Source organism: Herpailurus yagouaroundi, unplaced genomic scaffold (assembly GCF_014898765.1).
Source record: "Herpailurus yagouaroundi ecotype Mexico unplaced genomic scaffold, PumYag 100, whole genome shotgun sequence".
Lineage (NCBI taxonomy): Eukaryota > Metazoa > Chordata > Mammalia > Carnivora > Felidae > Herpailurus > Herpailurus yagouaroundi.
The window spans coordinates 23188936-23206882 of record NW_024412391.1 but is presented as its reverse complement, the minus strand read 5'-3'; the positions used below and the strand labels follow the sequence as shown (position 1 = coordinate 23206882).

Below are 17947 nucleotides of genomic sequence, written 5' to 3'. Positions count from 1 at the left end.
TCTTTAATATTTAATTTTTTTTTAAATTATTTTTTTTAAAAAAAAAATTTATTTTAAATAGTATTATTTTTTTTTTTTTTTTTTTTTTTTTTTTTTTTTTGTCTCTTTACCCAATTCAAAGCGGTCCCTGAGGTTTTGTGTAAGCCTTGAGAGAAAGCATGTTGTAGTCGGAAGACAGAACAAATCTGGATCCCTTCCCCATTTCTGCCTGGCATTTGTTACGTGGTCTTGGGCATGTCACTTATCCACCTGGGAACTGGTTTTCCTCTCTGTGCCATTGCGGGGGAAGGTTCACTAGATCATCTTTAAGATTGCAGTCCGAGCTTCTTTAGAGCTTCTGTGATGAATGCAGCATAATGAATAAATATGGTTTTATATTTGTATAAGGATCCAAAAAATGGAAATACATTTCTAGCTTTTAATTCCAAATACTTACTGTGATGAAAAGGTGTAAATCAAATAATCAGATTAACATTGATTGATAGGACCTATGTCTACAAGTTTAAAACAGTCATCACTTTCTTCATTATGGCTGAGTGATAATTAGCAAGAGACATAGTTATCAACACTTAGCACATAGACGTGAAGACATTCACTGCTTATACAGAACAGATGGACTATAGATATTGAATCTTGTCATACATTAAATAATGTGCCCTGAAATTATTTTCCAGATGTTTTAAGGTAGAATTTACATGAGCCAAGTCGTAAGTTTCTAAGATACAAAATGACTTCAGTAAGGAAGATTTTCAAAAAGTTCTTTTTAAAGAAGACAAAGGGCAAATTTTTGAGAGCTTTTTTAAGAGTTAAAATCTAAAAACTATCAAAGGCATAATCAACAAAATGGCACTCCATCAAAAACAGTATAAAAAAGAACTTCCCATAGACAGTTGTTTTGGCTTTGGGGAGAGGGAGGAAGAGCAATATGAATTCTCTCATGGTCTGAAATTCAAATTTGTGAGTCACACAGGGTAGCTACCAACCCAAAATGGAGGCCTCCCATGACCATGCTGCCTCTTAAGTCGAATGTCACTTCCTAGGTAGAACTGCACTATAAAGTGGACTGAATATAATACGTGTGACTTTCCTCAAAGCTTTATCCTACACTATTTTAATTTTGATTTTTCCCACTTACAAGTTTTTTGGTATGATTTTATAGCGTTCTTTTGTTATGCAAATAACACTAATGGACCACTTATTTGCTTAAACAACAAATATTTGTTTACATAGCTAAAAAGAGTAGAGTTGGTATTTACCCAGATCCTACAATGAATATTTAACATGTTAAACCCTAGTACCAATAAGTTCAACTTACCTTTTTCTATTCCATGAGGGCTGCCTTCTTCCCATTTTCTCAGAGCCATCCTCTATCTACTTATCCAGCCAGCCAGCCAGCCAGCCAGCCAGTCAGCCACCCATCCACCTGTCCATCCATCCATCTTCCTCTAGCTATATATATTTCACTTCTCCTTCCCAAATATCGTGAGATTTTAAGTTATCCCATTTGAAGCACAGGTCGTCAAGAAGTCTGGGATGCAGCTGAGTAACTTATGGTTGGTGGGATTTACTTGCTACTGGAAATCCATCTAATCATTAACACCATGGCACTGTTTTCAGAGTTGGGCTTACATAAATCAGAAGACATGGCCTCATCTTTTAAAAAATATAATGAGGATATAGGCACAAAACAAATATATTGCAAGATAATTACCCTAACAATCAGTAAAAAAAAAAAAAAATTAAAATCGTCTAGCAGAGAGTTCAGGAAGTGAAGGCCATCCTTGGATTAATTAAACATATTTTTCAAAATAGTCTTTGTAAAGGTGAAGGTGAATCAAAGTTTGTGTTGGGTGCAGTGAAAACAGAGAAACTGGAATGCTAGAGGCAGGAATGAGAGGCTTTTTTTGCTTTAAGTTGATTCATTTATTTTGAGAGAAAGAGAGAGCAGGGGAGGGGCAGAGAGAGAGACTTCCAAGCAGGCTCTGCTCTGTCAGCGTAGAACGCAACACGGGACTCAATCTCACAAACTGTGAGATCATGACCTGAGCTGAAATTAAGAGTTGGATGCTTAACCAACTGAGCCACCCAGGTGCCCCAGAAATGAAAGGCTTTTTCACGGAGAAGATACCATTGAGCTGCCTTTATGGAAGATAGTACTCGTGAGTAAGGCATTTTGGTCAGGAGAACCATATTTGAAGCAGGGAGGAGAAAGTGAGGACAGGACAAGGCATATTTAGAGATCTACAACTTGCTTGTATTTGTGGAGTATAAACTTCAAGAAGAAAGTCAAAAGGGGTGAGGGCCATAGATAGATAGCATTTAAGTACTGAAAGATCTTGGGCACCATTAGCTAAATAAAACCTGTCAGGTACAGAAATAGAGCCAAGATGTCAAAGTAACAGGGAGATAGATTTTTGGCTTGATACCAAAAAAAAAATAACAGCAGGAGGCCTAACAGTGGAATGGGATGGCCTCCTCTTGCAGTACCATTTAGAGGTACTTAGAATGAGTTTTCAGTTAGGACGAGAAAGCAATATGTGGCAACTAAAGATGTCCTCATAAAGGACTCCTTGTCACCGGAGATGATCTTTCTATGTCAGAGATGCTGTCCAACAAATTCTTCTGTCTGTGGTGATGTTGCACCAGGTTCCTTAAGACATTTTACAACTTTAAGATTCATTGAAAAATAAATAGAAACCCCTTTACCAGCTTGTGTAACCACAATTTTAGAGGAATCAAAGAGATTTAACTCTGTGATCTTGAAAGAGGCATCGAACCCAGTGTTTTCCTATTGTGTCAGAACATGCTACCAAACTTTCCCGCTAGTTTCTGCTCCAGTCTGGCTTCAGGTGGGCTCCAGTGGAGACTTTCAGTGGGACGGTTGATCACGAGACCTGTGGCCCTCATCCCTCCCGTTGTTCCTAGTCGGTTGTGCTCTTTCCGCTTTCCAGGAGGTGAACCTGGCTCAGGCCCCCTCGACATTGGATTCGACACGCACTCCTCTTCCTCCCGTACCACCTGTTCTCACTAGAAGACATTCTTGTGTTGTCTTGATCGTGTCCTCTTGTCAAAGGCTTATACGATCCCAGCAGGGGGCTAGTCCTTACTATGCACGTTGTTGCCTTTGGGTGGTTCTGTTGGTTTTTGTTTGTTTTTTGGGGTTGGTTTTTTGGTTTTTTTGGTTTTTTTGCTTGTGACATGAAGATTATAAATAAAGTACATGATTTTGTACTAGTCATAGCAGTGAATTCATTGAACAAATATTTTGGGGCACAGGCAACTTTAAGTTTGGGGGGACTTACTGCTGTTCTTTGCACTGAGGCATAATACTGCATTAAGTCAGACCACCTTGCCTTTGCAGGGCTCACATTCTGATGAGGGACGACCAACTCAAAACATGTAAGACAAATACATAAGTAAGGAATTTCGGAAGTGCTAAGTGCCATAAAGCTGACAAAAGGCCAAAGAATAGTGATGTGGTGGGATGAGCTGGTACTTTTAGTTACCATGGTCAGGGAAGGATTGTCACAGGAAGTACAAAAACAATGGGAAGGAGGCAGGTGGCCAGAAGAAACGTCAAGAGCCAAGGTCCCAAGGTGACACTGATGGAGCCTCTTGGAAGGAGGAGCAGAAGACCAGTGTGGGCCTGAGCCTAGTAGTGGGAGACGTTGGAGAGGACCCCAGAGGCAGGTGGGGGACCAGCTCATAGAGGGTCTTACAGCCCTTGATGAAATAACTGAATATCATTCTGATTCCACTGGGGAGGCCACCGAAGAATTTTACACCGGGAACTGATTACTGAAAGAATGTTACAGTTGAGGTGTGTCCTCATAAGAACAAATGTTACGTTAAAGCTCATTAGAATAAATATCTTGTAGCTTGAATCTTAAATGGAAAGTGAGATTGGCATCTTTACTCACACAGATATTTCTAGTTAAACTTAAATACTCATGAATAGCATTTCATATAAATTAAATGACCCACATCAAAGAGTGTCATTAGCAGTTTTAATTATCTAAATTTTTTTAATTAAGTGTGGTTTGCATTAGTTTAAAGCAGCAGTTGGTTCTTTGCTCTTCTCAATAGTTTGTGGTCTGCTCTTACCAGATGTTACTCTTATTATCTGAATGAAAATAGATTCAGGTGACATTGTAGGTCATAGTTGTCGTTGATTCCAAATATATTCATTCTCAAAACGCTCATCAACAAGGCTAGCATCTGTTGGAAAGAAAATCACGCCTGTTTTTGGTTACATGCTCATTATTTCCTCACTTTGTTCTGTCATTACTGCATTCTCATGCTCTCAGTATAAAGCTGCCTTCCTTGTCCATCAAAATATCACCGCTGTCAAATTTCACTTCCACAGTCATAGCTACCTTTTCCTGGCAGCTGAATTGCTCAGAAAGGTGTGGTCACTTAATTATGGAGTGAAAAGAGCTCTGGGCCTGGTTTCTCTTCCACTCTGGTCCAGTCCCCTGTTGCTGGTATATAGCAACAGTGGGAGAGTAACCAGGGTGATGAGGTATCCTTATCCTAGCAAAATACTGTTGGGTACCAGCTACGACTGCAAATGCCACCTCTGCTTTCAGCGTGTGTCTGGTATCTACTCACTCGTATGCATCTGGCACATGTAAAACTGAGATAAACTTGGAGGCCATACAATTCTTTAATGCTTTGTGTTTTGTAAAATACAGATTCCCATTTATGTTTTAATTCTGGAGATTTCTGTGGTAATTTTCAAGCAGTTTTCAGCTCAGAAGTTGTCTTATGGCAGCTAGTACATAAATTGCTTTCTTTTCTTTCCAGGAAATGCTTTCAGACCGCACACTTTTATTTAGAGGACAGTACCTCCCCTCGAGTAATATCCACACCTCCAACACCTGTCTTTCCAACTTCAGGTAATAGCTTAAGGTGTGACCATAAGTAGCTGGTAGATGTTGAATGGAAAGCATATGCTGGAAGGTTTGTCCCTGTTGCAGTGCTTTGTAAATGGCTCTAACGTAGACGAGTAATACTTCTGAGTTGCCCAAAGTATTTATTACAGCCGGGTGTCAGGCACCCAGGTTTCTGCCTTGTTCTCATTAATTTTGGACGTTCTTAGCCAGGTAGACAATATGGCAAAATAACTCAAGACTGTTCAGATATAATGTTAACATGAACATAGCAATAAAAGATTACTTAAGAATAAGGCTGACCTTCGTCGTTTCCATTACTTAAGTGGAAACCTGAACAACAAAAGTCAGGATAAAGCAATGCAGTAAGGGTGAATAGGGCAGAATAACAAAAGTAAGGATAAAGTTTCGTTTCCTTCTGATCATCTGAAATTATGTGAGAAAATCTCCCTTAATTATGTTAGAAAAAAAAAACTGTAAAATGGTGGGGTAGAAGGAAAACATGAGCGCACAAAGAAATGTGTAATTGCCTGAAATACTTAAAGCCACAATGTCAAACAGTTTGAGTACCTGGGGAAATATCGACTATTTTTAGCAGAACTTACCTGGTTAACAATACTCAAGAATTAGCCAGGGTCATTGGCCCTGGAGTTCACACTGTAAGATCACAGACACTTATTTAATTAACATTTCATAACATTTCAGAATGAAAAGCAGTAACAATAAAGGAATTGCCTAGAAAAATGTGAACTTTGGAAGAAGCCCCTGAAGGATAGAGGAAGAAATAAAGACACAGAAAACCACCAAACCAAAATAGAAGGGAAAAAATTGACAACGTGGCTATTTTACAGAGACCTCCTTTTAAATTGATACTCTTTAGGTTATTGTTAGAGGCCCAAGTTCCACAAGATGTCATTCTCTGAAATCTCGTGATTTAAAAAACAAAACAAAGAGAAGCAATTTCTGTGTAATTCTCAGCAGGCACAGGAATTGGAAGTGTTTGGCTCTTTCCCGTCTTTTGTCCACTCTGAGTCTTTAGCCATCACTGTCTTATTTCTGGGTTTTTTTCTGTTAAAATTCTGTACAGTTACTTGAGTACAGCACAGTTTCTCATCAGCATATTAAGAGTTGTGAGATTGACAGCTCTCTGTTATCTGTTGCATTTTGATTCACTTCACTTTCAAACATACCTCTTCTACAGACTCCCCCAGCATGTGGGAGCACATTAACATGATATTATCCGAAATATCCAAAGTCCAGTGTAATTTATTATTAGCGGTAAATAATCCCAAATCAGGACCTTGTCCAGGAAACCCAGAATCTCCTGTTCTACTCCTCAGAAGGGTTGTGATCAAGGGCACTTCCTCATTTCACCTGTGCTCCAGATCACCCAAATAAGCACCTTTTCATGTACGATCAGAAATTGGATATGTTGGTCTCACTCACTTGCAGACCAGTCTGTGAAAGAACTAACCAAAATACACAACTGTAAATAAAAAGTAGTCAGTTTGTGAAAAGAGGTTAGGTGTGCAGGATAATATCTATGGGTTTGAAGGACCTTTACCAGAAGAACTGATGATTTAGATGTGGCAAGCTATTTCTGTTTTCTTGTCTAATTATAAAAGCTACTTCCAGGCAAGATCCTTCCGTAGATGTGAAGGCAGAGTTGCACCTTTGTCTAGTGTTTCTGAAGCTTAACTGGCTAATTCAGTTTCAGTATTCAGGTACACTCACGGAAGGGAGAGAACAGATGGATTCTACTTTTTTAAAAAATCAACAAATTCTTGGTAACTGAAGCTTAAAAATATTAAAGGGCCTAGATGCTGAACATCTGTTGATGTAAATAAGTGTTTCTAGAGAAATGTGTTTGATGTTTCCTTGTCAGAGAAATCACTTGTGAAATCGCATACTGTGAACTAGTGATATGTTTAATCTAAGAAAGTCTTTCCAGAGGAGGGAAAGAGAAAAAACAGAACCAGTTAAAATAATTTGGCCCCTTCACAATTAATTAACAGATCCAATGACATTGTTTACATAGCATATTTTTAAGTAAGAGTTCCTGAAATTTTACATATTAAAAGTCCCAAAGGTTTTTGACGTTATCCTTAATGAATAGTCTCCATGTCAATGTTTTCTATTATTTGTAGAGAAAAATAAAAAATGTTTTTGAATGTAAACATCTGACTATATAACTGTAAAACATTAAACTATGTTAAATTGAAATTACACCACATATTATGTTTAGTTCTTGGTAAAATTGAAAATATATTATTTCTGCATTTTTTTTTTTACCCAGAACTCACATTCGTGTTAATGTATTAAATGTAAATGCAACTTCTACTCATGTTAAAGAATGTTATCCATAAAAAGATGCAGTCCATTGATAAGATGTGAGGCTTTGGTGGAATTTATCATTTAACGTTAAAAATTCTTGTTTCTTTAGAGTATGAAAGGAAAAGAGATTCATGATCAAATCAGAATTATATGATGCAAGTTATTGATAGTAAATACAGAGAAACTTGGTAACCATTGCTTAATGTTTCATTGGATGCTGAGATTCACTCGGGATTGTAGGAATGCTTGAACTTTGAAGTTGCTTTAGAAGACGGCATTTTATAAATCTTTGTAAGTGAGAGGCATAGTCCTTTCTGTTGAATTATCTTTTCCAAACAAATTGTTTTTTATTTACTTAGATGATGTTGGAGCGATTCCAATAAAGCACTTTCCAAAGCATGTTGCAGACTTACATGCAAGTAGTGGGTTTACTGAAGAATTTGAGGTATGATTTTAATAAACTTATTTGAAATAATACAAAAAAAGTAAATTTAATAGCAGTAGGCTATTTCTTGACCTAAAAACATTGAAACTATTTTCACTTCTGGAAAGAATACTAGTTCCATAATCACTTATGTGTTTAAGAGATGTGTTATGATTACCATATAATGTAGAAAATTGGTTTTCCATTTTAAAAACCAAGTCATACTAGTAGAAAAAAAAACGTTTTTAATTTTCTCCCATAAAGTACAGAATTCCAGTATCCTTCTTTTAATCTGAATTAGTAACACTGATTCTTTTTAATTTCCTAAATTATATAAATTATACTAAACTACTAAATGTCACGATTTTCAAGCAAAGTACTTATAAACTCTTAGTTTTCCACCATTGTAAGTACAGAAGCATTTCATTTACAAGGTATAATACAAGTAATAAATATTATACAAGGTAAGGTCCCATCTTCTTAAGAAAATATGCATTTCTAAAAAACATTTGAACTGCAATAATCAGTAAAAATTTTTCTAGCAATGTTCCGTAAAATACTCATATTTAGAAGTGGCAGAGAAATTTGCTGCAAATGTACCATGGCGCACTGAACCATCAGTTAAGCAGATTTTTCAAAACAGGGTACTGTAAGCCCAGAGTTAACAATGACAACCACAAAAAAATAAAAGTTACCATTATGCAGCACTCCTTAATAATGCCAGTCCTTGTACTAAATGCTTTTATATTTAGTCTTCACCCAGCTCTAGAAGTTATTTGTTTTTATTTCTATTCATACTACTGATGAAATCAACTTCCACAGAAGTTAATTAACAAGTCATAACTAGCAGGGCTAGACCACTCACCGTGATGAGCACCAAGTAATGTGTAGAATTGTCGAATCGTTGTACTGTACGCCTGAAAATAATATAGCATTACATGTTAATTATGCTTCAGTTTAAGTAATTAATTTCTAAAAATAGCAGTGCTGGGTTTCAAACGTAGGTCCGTGATTTTAAAACATATATACATACTTTAAACAAATTTTTTTAAGTTTATTTATTTATTTTGAGAGACAGAGAGAGAGGAAAGGGCAGGGAGAGTATCCCAAACAGGCTCTGCACTATCTGCACAGAGCTTGACTTGGGGCTTGAACCCACAAACTGTGAGATCATGACCTGAGCCGAAAACAAGAGTCAGATGCTTAACAGATGGAACCACGTAGGCGCCTCCGTGGCCTACCTACATTTTCCATTGCACAAAGCAAGGGATCTTCAGCCTTCCCTCTGGCCCCTCCCTTCTAAGAAGTGTCACATTGCTTTTCTGTCTCCCCCTCAACCTGGAAGTGCTCTATGGACCTCCCCCTCTGAAGCACTTTGAACTCTGATCCTGATGAGTGTCCCACTCTCCCCTTGCACCCCGCAACTGCTTCCCAGGAGTCACATCAACCAAGATATATTTAGGGAAGGAAAATGCCGTAGGTTAGAAAGCTTTAAGAAATCAACGGAAATAGAAGTGAAATGTGATATATTTTCACTAAATTAAAAATAATAGAAGCCAATTCATTTAATTTTAAAAGAAATCTAAGTCATAGCTACACTGAAATAGCGGTGTGAGGTAATGACCAAGTAAAGTGGAATAATATAAAGAATTACGTATTTAAAACATCAAATTATTTTTTCTTACTGTAATAGAGGTTAGAGGGTGGGTGGTGCCTTGTTAACTCACAGAAACTATCAGGCTCAGAAACAAAATCGCAATTGAAAGAGGGAGACTGGATCAAGGATCTAATTTTCCAAATTTTAAAAATCACGAGGAAAAGTAGATAATTTATAATAAAACTTGCTGCTAACATATGCACAAAGGCAGATTCATAGTTTTTACAACCATAAAATAATTTTCAATATTATGAAGCAGCTCATAATTAAATTAATAAAACAGCCTCACATTTTTACTCAAAATTGTATTCTTAATTCCATTGCTCTTATCTCACAGTCTGATTCAAGGAAACGTTTCATTAACTTAATAATTAGTTTAACAACTGGTAATACTATGCCTTTTAAGTTCATAACATGAAATTGTTTGTAAATCTAGAGTGAGAAGGGCTTGCTGTACTTGCTGTAGAAGAGGCCTTAAAGGGTTATCTGGACAGAGGCTGGGCCATTTGCTGAGGAGTCAGATTCACATTTGGGCTATACACTTTCTCAAAAATTATAAAGGTTTTATCTTATTATCTTAATGCTAAATAATTATAAATTCCTACCTAATGTATTTAGATAGAAAACATCTCTGAAAAGGATTTTAATTCATTTTAAAAGATAATTGGCAGAAATAATTTTTCTGTACCCATGGAAGTTTAAATTAAAAAGAAGTCTACTCATTAAATATGTAGAAAGTAATGCTATCAAAATCAAAATGATATAATATGTGTGATAAAAAAAATTTAGAAGAATTTGTAATGTTCTGACAACGCTAAATCTGTTACAGACCACCAAATAGGAAGATATTTACTCTTCAAAATTACCCTAAATAAATAAAATGTATATATATATGTGTCACTAATTCAGAGTTTCAAATAGTGCTGTCGTGGTCAAATAAAATGTTATTTGGATATTAGCAAATCTGACTAATCCAACAAAATGTGCCATCAAATATATGGTTTTTCTCATCTGCATTTTTTATATTCATCATATTATTATACCACCGTACCCTTTTAAAAGTGTTATTTTTTTCCTTTTACATAATTTTAAGGTTCCAAACTGTTAGAAGTTTCTATTTGCATGCAACTGTTTGAAACATTCTGTTTTGTTGCTATTTGACAAATGTATTTATTGCATGATCATAGTTTTCCATTGTAAACCTAATATGAACGCTTTTTTTTCTCATTTGTCGTGTGCTGTGGAATTTGGTTTCTTTACTTTTTTGGCATTCATTCCCTCATTAGACACTGAAAGAGTTTTACCAGGTAAGGCATTATTTCACTGCATTTTCTTTTAGCCAAGAAATAGTTATAACATGTAAAAAAAATTGGGGGGGGATAGACTAATTTGTTTTGTCCTCTACATTATATTTTGAAGGCACTTTGTTTGAAAGGATATGTGTTAAAATGTTATACATAAATTTCTTTACAGGAGGTGCAGGGCTGTACTGCGGACTTAGGTATCACAGCAGACAGCTCCAATCACCCAGACAACAAGCACAAGAACCGCTACATAAATATCGTAGCCTGTAAGTATCTCCTTAATGCAGCCCTGACATTATCATGGTCACTCTCGTGCTACTCAGCGCTGTCCGGCAGTCTGACGGCAGACCTCAGTAGAGCTGCGTCAGGGGCTTTGGCATCAGGCAGTAAGACTTCTGTTAGACAGTACATAGCATTCTACTGCTCTGACTAAAATATATTCTGCAATTAGTGATAGGTTTATTTTAAGTTTATTTTTATTTATTTCGAGAGAGAGAGAGAGCACAAGCAGGGGAAGGGCAGAGAGAGGGAGACAGAATCCCAAGCGGGCTGCGCACAGGCAGCACAGAGCCCGATGTGGGGCTCAGACTCAAGAACCGTGAGATCATGACCTGAGCTGAAGTCAAGAGTCAGACGCTTAACCGACTAAGCCACCCAGGCACCCCAATGATATGTTTCTTTTAAACAAAACAAACTGAAATTTTAATCCAGGCCTTTCTTCAGACATGATGGGCTATAAATCTGTTCTTACAGTGTCATTATTTATATTCCCTGTTCCTATTTTCACTTCAGATCTGTTTACTTCTATGTGAGTTTACTAATCAAATGAGATTTTCTTTAGATTTTATTGTTCCTTCTACCCTTTTCCTCCCTTTCTTGCCATTTGTCCCAGGGTCCTACAAAGGGCTAGTTGGTTTCTTTTTTTTTTTTTATGTTTTATTTATTTTTGAGAGAGAGAGAGAGAGAGAGAGCGCGCACACACTAGCAGGGGAGGGGCAGAGAGAGAGGGAGACACAGAATCCGAAGCAGACTCCAGGCTCTGAGCTGTCAGCGCAGAGCCCGATGCGGGCTCGAACCCACGAGCTGTGAGGTCATGACCTGAGCCGAATTTGGACGTTTTAACCAACTGAACCACCAGGGGCCCCTAGTTGGATTGTTTTTATTCCTTCTTTCCCTTTATTTCCTTCTCTGTTCTTTCTTTTTTTCCTCAATGACCAGCTGTCTCTTTTGTTTAATGCAAATTTACCTATTTTTCCTATGAAATTACAGTCTTCCTTCTATCTTCTTACAGCACCTCATGTTTATATGTTCCCTTTTATTTTCTTTATATTCCCCCTCCATTTCTTGAAATCCATCCACATCCCATCCCCTGAAAATTATACCTTTTCTCCTAACTTTTATATTCAGTGGGTGTCCCTGAATCCTATGAACACCAGCTTGGTTATTTAAATTCCAGTTCTTTTCTAGTTTCTGGAAGCCAATGAAACCGTACTCCCCTTTTAAAGAAGTTTTTATATACATCCCAGTTAGTTAACATACAGCATAATATTAGTTTCAGGTGTACAATATAGTGATTCAGCACTTGAACACAACACCTGGTGCTCATCACAAGTGCTCTCCTTAATCCCCATCACCTATTTCACCCATCCCCCCCCCACCCGCTCACCTCCCCTCTGGTAACCATCAGTTTGTTCTCTGTAGTTAAGAATCTGTTTCTTGGTTTGTCTCTCTCTCCCTTTGCTCCTTTGTTGTGTTTTTTACATTCACATATGAGTGAAATCATATGGTATTTGCCTTTCTCTGACTGACTTATTTCATTCAGCATAATACTTTACGTCTGTCCATGTCATTGCAAATGGCAAGGTTTCATTCTTTTTTTATGGCTGAGTAATATTCCTGTGTGTGTGTGTGTCTGTGTGTGTGTGTATGTATGTGTAATATATATATATCTGTGTGTGTGTGTGTGTTTATATACACACACACACACACACACACACACACACAAACACTAATTCAAAGGGATACATGCACCCTGATGTTCAAGGCAGCATATATATATATGTATACATATATATATATATGGTATATATATCATACCTTCTTTATCCATTCATCAGTCAGTGGACACTTAGGTTGTTTCCATAATTTGACTATAGTAGATAATGCTGCCTTGAACATCAGGGTGCATGTATCCCTTTGAATTAGTGTTTTTGTATCCTTTGGGTAAATACCTAATAGTGCTCTTGCTGGATCATAGGGTACTTCTATTTTTAACTTGTTTTTATGCTTTTTTTTAACTTGTTTTATTTTTTATTTTTTTAAATTTACATCTAAATTAGTTAACATGCAGTGCAACAATGATTTCAGGAGTAGATTCCTTAATGCCCCTTACCCATTTAGCCCATCCCCCCTCCCACAACCCCTCCAGTAACTCTCAGTTTGTTCTCCATATTTATGAGTCTCTTCTGTTTTGTCCCCCTCCCTATTTTTATATTATTTTTGTTTCCCTTCCCTTATGTTCATCTGTTTTGTCTCTTAAAGTTCTCATATTAGTGAAGTCATATGATTTTTGTCTTTCTCTGACTAATTCCATGTAGTTGCAAATGGCAAGATTTCATTCTTTTTGATTGCTGAGTAATACTTCATTGTATATATATACCACACCTCCTTTTCCATTCATCGATCGATGGACATTTGGGCTCTTTCCATACTTTGGCTATTGTTGATAGTGCTGCTATAAACATGGGGGTGCATGTGTCCCTTTGAAACAGCACACCTGTATCCCGTAGATAAACGCCTAGTAGTGCAATTGCTGTGTCGTAGAGTAGTTCTATTTTTAGTTTTTTGAGGAACCTCCATACTGTTTTCCAGAGTGGCTGCACCAGCTTGCATTCCCATCTATTTTTAACTTTTTGAGGAACCTCCATACTGTTTTCCATAGTGGCCACACCAGTTTACATCCCATCAACAGTACAGAAGGGTTCCCATCTCGCCACATTTTGCCAACACGTGTTGTTTCTTGTGTTGTTGAGTTTAGCCATTCTGACAGGTGTGAGGTGATATCTCATGGTAGTTTTGATTTGCATTTCCCTGGTGATGAGTGATGTTGAACATCTTTTCATGGGTCTCTGTGTCTTTGGAAAAATGTCTATTCATGTCTTCAGCCCATTTTTAATTGGATTATTCATTTTGGGGGGAGGAGGATTGAGTTGTGTCAGTTCTTTATATATTTTAGATACTAACATTTAATTATCACGGTTTCTTAAAATTTTTTTTACATTTTTTTTAATTTTTGAGCGACAGAGGGAGAGCACAAGTGTGGGACGGGCAGAGAGAGGGAGACACAGAATCCGAAGCAGGCTCCAGGCTCCGAGCTATCAGCACAGAGCCGGATGCGGGGCCCAAACCCACAAACTGTAAGATCATGACCTGAGCTGAAGTTGGACACTTAACTGACTGAACCACCCAGGCACCCCTAATTATCACATTTTCTTAAATAGTTTGGACAGATGCTGCTTCCTTCCTACAGGGCTCACACAGATTTTTATTAGAAGGTTTTAGTAGCACGTTCTGCTTCATGTTTGTCCCCCTCAACCAAAGCAACCCTCCTGGCTGCACATAAAAACTCAGTTGCTTCTTGGAGAGGGTGAAGTTATCAAATGATTCCCTCTACAAGCTAAATAGAAAGCACCTACCAGGTAATTAAGAAGGGGATGGAAACTAACATTTGTTGTATACCTTCCTCATGCCTAGCTCTGTAAATATATTAGTTCATTTAATCCCTAAGATAATCCTGCACAATAATACTATTGTAGATACTATTGTAGACTTGAAGAAAAACAACCCAGAAAATTTGCCCAGTAATACCCCTCTGAAAGTATTAGAACCAAAATACAAAAAACAAAAACACCAGGTCAGCCTGGCACCAAGCCCATCTCTCCATTGCCACATATATCTATTTCTGTAATACATTCCCTGCACTTGGTGAGCTGCTGTTGCCACAGAAGCATTACAATCAGGATGTCTCTCTAATTGTCATGGTTTGGACTGTATTCACTTCTTCATCCTTGAAAAGAATAAATAAATTCTGCCCCGTGAAACTACCAATTTTCCTGCTAGTAACACTTTGCTTTCTTATTATATCGCTCCTCCAAGTACATATAATCACCCTGTAGATCCAAAGGTAATCTCAACCTCCTCATTTCAACATATCTTAATTGCCTTAGTACACCATGTATAAGTTACCATAGTTTTCACCCCCTTTACATAGACAGTGTGGGACCCATGCACCTGGTTCTCGGGCAGCCATTCTCCTGCCTGGCTGTGCACTAGCAGGTCTTTGAGGTTGTCCCCTTGAAAGAGCTGTTTGCTCTAACCATTCAAAGAAACTTCCTAAGTCCCTTCTCCTTCTCTGTCTACCTTCTCTTCCTCCACCAGCCTCCAGTTCAGAGTGCACATGCTGTCTTCCTTCCTTAGCTTTCTAAGACACCCCAACACTCTTCTCTCCCTGTCGACTGTTCACAGCCCCAAGATCCATCTTTGGAAACCATCTAAGATGCCAATGTCGCATTCCAACCATTATGAAAACGTTTATTATCATCCCAAACTAACACAATCTCTGTCTTCAAGTGCCCCTTTGCACCACGCTTGACGCCTGAACATATTCTTTCTATATATCTGTTCTCATCATCTGCATTAGAAACCTTGTTGAAAGCAGAAGCGCTTGTTATATTTGTCACCTCTGTAATCCGTAAAACCTACTGAAAGTAAATTATATTTGCATTGATTTTAATTGTATTTGATGTACCATTATGTAAACATAAATGTCCTTTGTGCTGAAAATTCATCCATGCTATAGTGAAATATTTTCTTTTTTTTTTTATTACAGATGATCATAGTAGGGTTAAGCTTGCACAACTTGCTGAGAAAGATGGCAAACTGACTGATTACATCAATGCCAATTATGTTGATGTAAGCATGCTTCCATTGGGACGTTTATGGAGATTATATTAGACCATGAATTTATTACACCACTGTGCTGTACTTATACTAGTGCTCAATACATGTTATCTGACAGGTAATAAACAATACAAATCAGCAGTAGGACATCCCACAGCTAAAGGATTTCAGATTGAATAACGTTCAAGCCCTATATGTGCTTTCTCTCATAGGTGAGAGAGGTAATTCAGGCTGGAAATGCACGTTCAAGGTAGAATATATATATATATATGTATGTACATGTATATGTGTATATATATATGTATATACATGTATATGTGTGTGTATATATATGTGTATATGTGTGTGTATATATATGTATATGTGTGTGTGTATATATATATGTACATGTACACATATATACATACACATTTGGATAGGTTTATAACTCCTTAACTGTGAGGGTCAGGACTAATGCTTATTTTGAATATCCCACAGTTCCTAGCACCATATTGTGTAAGGAGCAGGTGATCAATAAATCCTGACTGAGAAGTTCTGAAGGTAATCTGGCTAAAAGGCAGACATGTGATTACTAAGCTGGTTATCAGCCTTATCATCTCTGGCACTTCTCAGGATACACAGCTATGTGGGGCTTATTAGCGATCTCCAGGGACCCCAGACCACTGACTGATTTACTGAGTTTTCACTGTGGTCAGTTGAATGTCAAAGGAGCTCAGTTACTTTCCTGACACTGACCTTGCAGTCTAGCTGCCTTCAGGCTTTATGCTGTGTGGAACAGTGAATTCAAAGAAGTGAGCACCCCAAAATACAGGGTGTCTTTGTTAGAGGCGGCGCTTCATGCTTCCGGAGGAGGCAATGTGTACAGCAGATCCAATGTGGGCTTTGGAGTTCGAACTGGTTTTGAGTCCCAGCCCTGTCACTGGGTAGCCATGAAAGCTTGGAAAGCCACTTAATGCCCCTGAGCTTCTCCTCATCTCCAGATCAAGGATGACGCTTCCATTATGCATGCAGATTAAGGATGCAGGTTCATGTTCATAAACCGTCTCAGGTAACAGTGGGTGCTCAGTGAAGGATAGCTATTAGTTATTAGCATTGCTTAGTACCGCCAAGGAGAGGGTAGGGAGACAACCAGAGGCTTCCTGACTGCTGTAGACAGCTGAGCCCCAATGCCCGATATGCATTTCAAAGCAGTATACACAAAATTCAAGACCAGCATAGTAAATAGATTAGATTAATTTAGATTAAATGTACTTGGACTAAAGGTGCAGAGAATAGTGTCTGTGCCAAGGCACAAAGAACTTTCTATATTTTTTAACAAAGATCATAGGTAAATGATTATTATTTTTGCTAGTACTATCGAGTTTTCCAGCATTGCAAGATTACTTTTTATGGTTCTTCTCTTATAGGAAAAAAATATGCTGACCTTAAAAACTTACATATTGCACAATAAAATGGCATAAAAAGAGCAATGTAGTTAAAAATGTTTGTAATTTGTTTCTTCAGGGTTACAACAGACCAAAAGCTTACATTGCTGCCCAAGGCCCACTGAAATCCACAGCTGAAGATTTCTGGAGAATGATATGGGAGCATAACGTGGAAGTTATCGTCATGATAACAAACCTCGTGGAGAAAGGAAGGGTATGTAGGTAATCTGTGATCTCATCCCCACAATGGTAATCAGAAGTGCTTTAAGTTGCTTTTAATGGGATCGGCATTAGAAAGCCGGCGAGGTTATGAAGACTGATCAGGATTCCTCTCTAGTTAAAGTTTGACAGCTAACGGGGAGTTTAACATTTGTAATTAAAGTTTCACTATAAATCAAGCTATCTGCTACTTAAATGCATTCTTCATACTGTGAAAAAAAAGTAATTGGGGCTCATTGCAAAGCAATGTAGAGCAAAACAGATTTTAATTCACAGGAGCTGGATTCTAACCCCGACTTTGTAGTGACTCAGTTCATCTGGTCTCTATTTCTTCATCTGAAAGGGGGAAGTTTGGACCAGATCATCTCAAGTTTCTCAGCTCTGTAATTTTGTCCCTGGTCTCCTCCAAAACTACTCCCCCATCACATAGAAAAGGAAATGTTTGAAAGAACCAGGAAGCCCGTTCCTGTCCCAGTGCCAGACCTCTCCAGATTTCAGGGGTGGCACTTATATTGAGCGTTTTACTTTCTCTTTTGCAGAGAAAATGTGACCAGTATTGGCCTGCCGATGGCAGTGAAGAGTACGGGAGCTTTCTCGTCACTCAGAAGAGTGTGCAAATGCTTTCCTATTATACTGTGAGGAGTTTTACACTGAGAAACACAAAGATAAAAAAGGTGAGTCCACAAATGAAGGTCATCATCAATTGAGTGATACATCTGGTCTTTTTTTAAGTG

The 17947-nt window shown here is 37.8% G+C and overlaps 1 protein-coding gene across 4 annotated transcripts in view; it reads left to right on the top strand.

The window, feature by feature from the left end:
• Window positions 1-17947, top strand: part of PTPRZ1 (protein tyrosine phosphatase receptor type Z1) — a 183445-nt gene that overhangs the window by 145805 nt on the left and 19693 nt on the right. For 2 of the 4 annotated variants that reach the window (XM_040472129.1, XM_040472127.1), the window contains exons 14-20: window positions 4807-4898; window positions 7586-7671; window positions 10594-10614; window positions 10781-10877; window positions 15500-15582; window positions 17074-17208; window positions 17753-17887. In XM_040472129.1, the coding sequence (XP_040328063.1) occupies window positions 4807-4898; window positions 7586-7671; window positions 10594-10614; window positions 10781-10877; window positions 15500-15582; window positions 17074-17208; window positions 17753-17887 (649 nt within the window). The remainder of the gene's footprint in view (window positions 1-4806; window positions 4899-7585; window positions 7672-10593; window positions 10615-10780; window positions 10878-15499; window positions 15583-17073; window positions 17209-17752; window positions 17888-17947) is intronic. The other 2 variants (XM_040472130.1, XM_040472128.1) reach the window with 1 other exon arrangement.